Genomic DNA, 5,724 nt, shown 5'->3' with positions numbered 1-5,724 from the left:
GAATTTATCACAGCCTGGCCTGACGGATCTAGCTCCCACCCTTGGTCTATTTATACCCTCACTTGCAGCATGTTCCTTGCCTGTAATTCTCTGGTTTCCTGGCTCTGCTATTCCTGCTATTTACCTGATTGACCGCTGTAACTTTTTGACTCTGGTTTGCCTGACTATTCTCCTGCTCTGTTCTGCTACTACGTACTCTCCTGTTGTGATTCGGCTCGTTCACCACTGCCTGTTGCTCACGGTTTTCCGTGGGCAACTGCCCCTACTCCCCTTTGTTTCTGTGTGCCCTTGTCTTGTGTTGTCTGTCTTGCACTTACTGAGCATAGGGACCATCGCCCAATTGTACGCCGTCACTTAGGATGGGCCGTGCAAGTAGGCAGGGACTCAGTTGCGGGTAGATTAGGGCTCACCTGTCGTCTCCCTACCCAGATTCATTACAATAAATTTCTAAAATTCTGTTTTCACTTTGTCACTATGGGGCATGAGTGCAGAATGACAGGGAAAAACTAGATTTTTCTTATTTTAGCACAAGGCCTCAACATAACAAAATGTGAAAATATGTAAAGGGTCTGAAGACTTTCCCACTGTATGTATTAGGTTGTATTCACATGGCTTATTTTCAGCCAAACGGTAAACGGTCGGTAAATGGCAGAAAAATCGGAAGCAGAACGCCTCCAAACATCTGCCCATTGATTTAAAAAATGTTGTTCTGTTCCGACTGGCCGTTTTTTTACACGTCGTTTTGAAAACGGCAGCGAAAAATAAGAGGAGGTCACTTCTTGGTACGTTTTTGGAGCCGTTTTTCATAGACTCTATTGAAAACAGCTCCAAAAACGGCCGTAAAAAATGCTGCGAAAAACACTGTGAAAAATGCGAGTGGCTTAAATAACGTCTGAAAATCAGAAGCTGTTTTCCCCTGTTAAGCATGTTAACATACCCTTAAAGTGTATTGTAGTTTAAACAGTTTCCTATTAATCCCTGGAAGGACTAACATGGCAGACCTGGGGGCCTTCAGTATTCCCCCGGCTGCCATGACAATGCATCCGCAAACCCGCAAACATGTCACTATTGATCAGTTATGGCGCAATATACAGATGACACCCACGGCTCAGCTCCTGAGCCCGCTCTGTACTATCCCTCACCTGTTATGTACATCACTGTGGGTTAATGGATTGAAAAAAAAACACAGTTTAGTTTTGCCTGCTTAGGCTGGGTTCACACAACCTATTTTGAGGCGTAAACTAGGCGTTTTACGCCTCGAATTACACCTGAAATCATGGCTCAAATACGTCGGCAAACATCTGCCCATTCATTTCAATGGGTTTGCCGACGTACTGTGCCGACGACCTGTAATTTTACGCGTCGCTGTCAAAAGACGGCGCGTAAAATAACAGCGTCGTCAAAGAAGTGCAGGACACTTCTTGGGACGTAATTTGAGCTGTTTTGCATTGACTTCAATGAAGAACAACTCCAAATTACGGGCGTAATTGACGCCTCGCAAAACGCGAGTATGAGCAATTACGTCTGAAATGCAGGAGCTGTTTTCTCCTGAAAACCGCTCCGTAATTTCAGCCGTAATTGACGTTATCTTGTGCACATACCCTAACAATCGGCAAGAAGGCCAGTTTTTCTGTTAATTTTGCTAAATGTGGTCCATAGCATACAAGTTTTGGAAAGAATTAAAAAGAAAAAAATTTCCTTAATACTGAATTAAACTAATATTTTGATTTACTTTTAAATTTGAATCACATGGAGATAAATTAGATGTTATCCTTTTCTTTATATATATCTTTTTTTAACAACATAGGCCAAAAAGACATAAGTGATAACTTTAAAGAGGGGAAAGGGTAACATGAAGCCGGGCATGCGGTACGATTGAGGTAGTCAAGAGAGTAGTCAGACGAGCTGAATCAAACAGAAGTCAATCATGAGTCCATACACAATATACAGGGGAAAAAAATATTATGCTCTTTGGATAGAAGTAGAGTAGCAAAATAGAGCAGACCCAGTTATGAGTCCGATATATTCATGAGCCTGACACTCCCTTTCGCTGCCTTGCTCTGCCCTGCCTGCCACTGAAGTATATGCCTTACGCATCGGCAGACATTAATCATTAATGAGGGGAAGGAGCAGGAAGGGAGAGGCACACATGTTCAGGATTTGATGAGAATTTAGGTGCAGATTCTACTTCTAAATCCTCATCAAGTTCACTGACTCTCCTCATTCAAGTAAATGTGATTTTTTACATCGAACCTATACTATATGCAGTGGAAAAAAATTATATAAAATAATGACATGTCTTCGGATTTTAATTTTTTGAGTCAAAAATTAGTGGATATCCCTGTTGAATTACAATGTGGTTTATATGCGTGCGGATCCGCTGGCATATTTATGGCAAAATTCATAGTCAAATCCTTAATGTGTGAACATGGCCTAAGTCTGCTGTCTTGTCTTTTAAGAACTTATTTCATGCTGGCACCTACAGTATTATCAGCAACTCAGACACATCTGATTGATTGTACAAAGAAATTTAAGGCAAAGCATTATTTCATTTTTATTTTTATTTTTCTTAGTTTATACTGGTTGATCCTGTATTACAAATACTTTTCATTAAGTAATTTTAAAATTTACAGGGCAGTCACCAATTTTTCTACATAAATCATAGTACATTATGCATGCTCTTACACATGTTGGTATATTATATATTTTTTTTTATAAAATAATAAAATAAAAACAATATTCTTTAATATGGAAGTCAACTGGATACTATTCCACCTCTAGACTAGGCTTTGTAGATGTAGATTTAGTTAAATTTACAAGTTCTTATGATTGCTTTATGGAGTGCTTGCTTTACATCCTGATTCCTCAAAGTATAGATAAAGGGATTCATAAAAGGGGTTACAACAATATAAAATAAAGATGAGACTTTATTGAACTCTTCATTGTTCACTGTATGTGGACTGACATACATAGAAATCATGGCACCATAAAAAATAATAACTACTGTAAGATGGGCTGTGCAAGTGGAAAAAGTTTTTTGTCGACCTTTAGAAGAAGGAATTTTTACCATAGATAATATGATTCTTACATAAGATGCTAGCGTAAGGAGGCAGGAGCCTAGAAGAATAGTGGAAGCTAATATCCAGGACACAGTTTCCATAGTGTACGCATTTTTGCAGGATAATTTCAGAACTGGCTGGAGGTCGCAGAAAAAATGTTTAATTTTATTAGGGCCACAGAAATGCAAATGGGAAACTAATATAATTGCCCCAAAAGTTGCAATAAATCCTGTAGTCCAACAGCATAATGACATCAATATGCTTGTCCTAGTGGTCATTAGTAATGAATAATGCAAAGGTTTGCAGATAGCCACATATCTGTCATAGGCCATAACCACCAAAATAAAGCATTCCGTAGACCCCAGAGAGCCAAAGAAATAGAGCTGAACAATGCATCCTGTAAATGGCACAGTTGGATTTTCCATCATAATGTTAAATAACATTTTGGGGATAATATTAGATATGTACAATATTTCCAAACAAGATAAGTTGCATAAAAATAAATACATTGGAGTGTGCAGATGTACGTCTCCATATACAATGGTGACAATTACAATATTTCCAGTGACTGTCACAATATAAATAGATAAAAATATGGCAAACAAAAGCAGCTTTATATGTTTTACACCGGTAAATCCCAAAAGAATAAATTCAGTTACTGCCGTTTCATTTGAATCTGTCATTCTTATGAACTAGGATTTTATTTCAAATGTAGGATCTTATAGATTATTCACTTTTCTAATAATAAAAAAAACTTTATTTTGAAATATTGAAAGTATCTTTAAAAAATAAAAAGTTACAAATGTTTACAATTTAAAGTGGAGTGATCGTTAAAATACTTAAAATCCTTTTAATTTGATTTTATTCAACTAAAATATAATTATTTTAATATTTCCCTTTAAGCTCACATTTAAGAAATGCCATAGCTGAATGTTATACAGATGTGTCCACGCTTACTTTTGCTTGAATTTGGATAAAAGAAGCACATAATTTTTTTGCCACTCTAATGCAGTATAGGCTATTATTAAAAAATTAATAAAGAGGCTCCTGTGTATGCCTTATGTATACCTGCTTTAGTTGATGGGCCATTTTTGGGTTGTATGCCATCTTGGTTACTCCTATGCTATGGTTCCCCTAATGTGGCCTACATTCCCCATTATGCCTATTTAAATGCAGCAAGTGATAGATCAGTGACAATCACTTCTGTCCCCTACCTGCAGAGTCTCAGTGTATCCTATGTGATGCAGCTTCAGCCTGTCTACTCTGCCTCATGCTAGTGATAGGTTTCTCCATGCTAGTTTTTACATAGGAGACAGTGAGGAGCAGCATCTCATAGAAATACAGTGGACTCTCCGCACAAAGCATGCACAGATAGTATAGACAGTGTGGGTCAGAGGGGTTTATAACTCTGCAGCTAATCATTGTATGGACTCACCTATTTTATCACTGCACTCCTGGTCCTTAGAGCAGAAATAATATTTTCAGCAGCACTGTGTGCATAGGGAAATACAGAGGAACAATTACAGTCTAGCTGGGTGGGGAGAGGAGGTGTTTCAGAGCTGCCAGGAAGTATTTGATAGGTGATGTAATTCTATAGTTTACAGGAAGTCAGCTACACAGGGGAGACCTCCTGTGTGCACATGAGAGCATTGTTTATTTGAGTGGTCAAACTGAAATCACATGACACAGCTGCCCATATCGAAAGGCCTCAAAATGTATGGACTCAACTGAGCTGGGCAGAAACAAATACACATGATTTGTGAAAATGTTAATTTGCCGGAGTGCTTTTTTAAACCCTCGGCGACATGCCACCTATATGTATGTGGCAGCCGGCAAGGGGAGGTATGGAGCTGGCTCACGGGCTAAGCGCGCTCCATACTGAGCGGGTGTTGGCTGTATGTTACAGCCGACACTTAACTGCAATGAGCGGGATCTTGCTTGTTTAGCCCTTTAGATGCTGCGGCCAATAGCAACGGCGGTATCTAAACTGTTAGCAAGAGGGGGCTGCCCCCTCCAATGTCCCATCAGCCCTCCTGCGATGTGATCTGCTACTTTTGCAAACACTTTTTTTTAACAAATATATTTTTTTTTGTAAAAGTGGTAAAACATAAAAACTATATCAATTTGGTATTCATCGCTATTTTTTCACCCCACAAATATTTCTTTTTTTTAGTTTCCCGTTACATTATATGGTACAATAAATGGTGTTATTAAAACCCAAAACTAGTCACGCAAAAATAAGTCTTCATACAGCTTTGTCAACAGAAAAATAAAAAACTTAGAGATTTTGGAAGGCAGGGAGGAAAAAACTAAAATGAAAAAAAGAAAATTGGCTACATCTCTAATGGGGTTATCAACTTCAATTTCTTATGAAACCACTTTAACCCCTTCCCGACATTTGTCGTAAGTATACGTCATGGAAAGCCAGTGCTTCCCGCAAAATGTCGTATACTACGACAAATGTTTGGCATCGGCTCAGAAGCTGAACCGGTGCCATCATCGTCGGATCTCAGCTGTATCTTACAGCTGACATCCGACTGTAACGGCGGGGACCAAAATTAGCTTCGATCCCCGCCGTTAACCCCTTAAGTGCAGCGTTCAAACGCGAGTGCTGCACTTAAGGTGTTTGCAGCTCATCGGAACCCCAGCAATGAAATTGCCGGGG

General features: G+C 39.0%; 1 protein-coding gene across 1 annotated transcript; it reads right to left on the bottom strand.

Annotated features, from left to right (window-relative positions):
* Positions 1-2,803: 2,803 nt before the first annotated feature.
* Positions 2,804-3,742, bottom strand: LOC142652080 (olfactory receptor 11L1-like). The gene has a single exon (XM_075827556.1). The coding sequence runs from the start codon at positions 3,740-3,742 to the stop codon at positions 2,804-2,806; it is 939 nt and encodes a 312-aa protein (XP_075683671.1).
* Positions 3,743-5,724: the final 1,982 nt, after the last annotated feature.

This window comes from Rhinoderma darwinii, chromosome 1 (genome assembly GCF_050947455.1).
Source record: "Rhinoderma darwinii isolate aRhiDar2 chromosome 1, aRhiDar2.hap1, whole genome shotgun sequence".
Classification (NCBI taxonomy): domain Eukaryota; kingdom Metazoa; phylum Chordata; class Amphibia; order Anura; family Rhinodermatidae; genus Rhinoderma; species Rhinoderma darwinii.
This window is presented reverse-complemented; position numbering and strand designations above follow the sequence as displayed.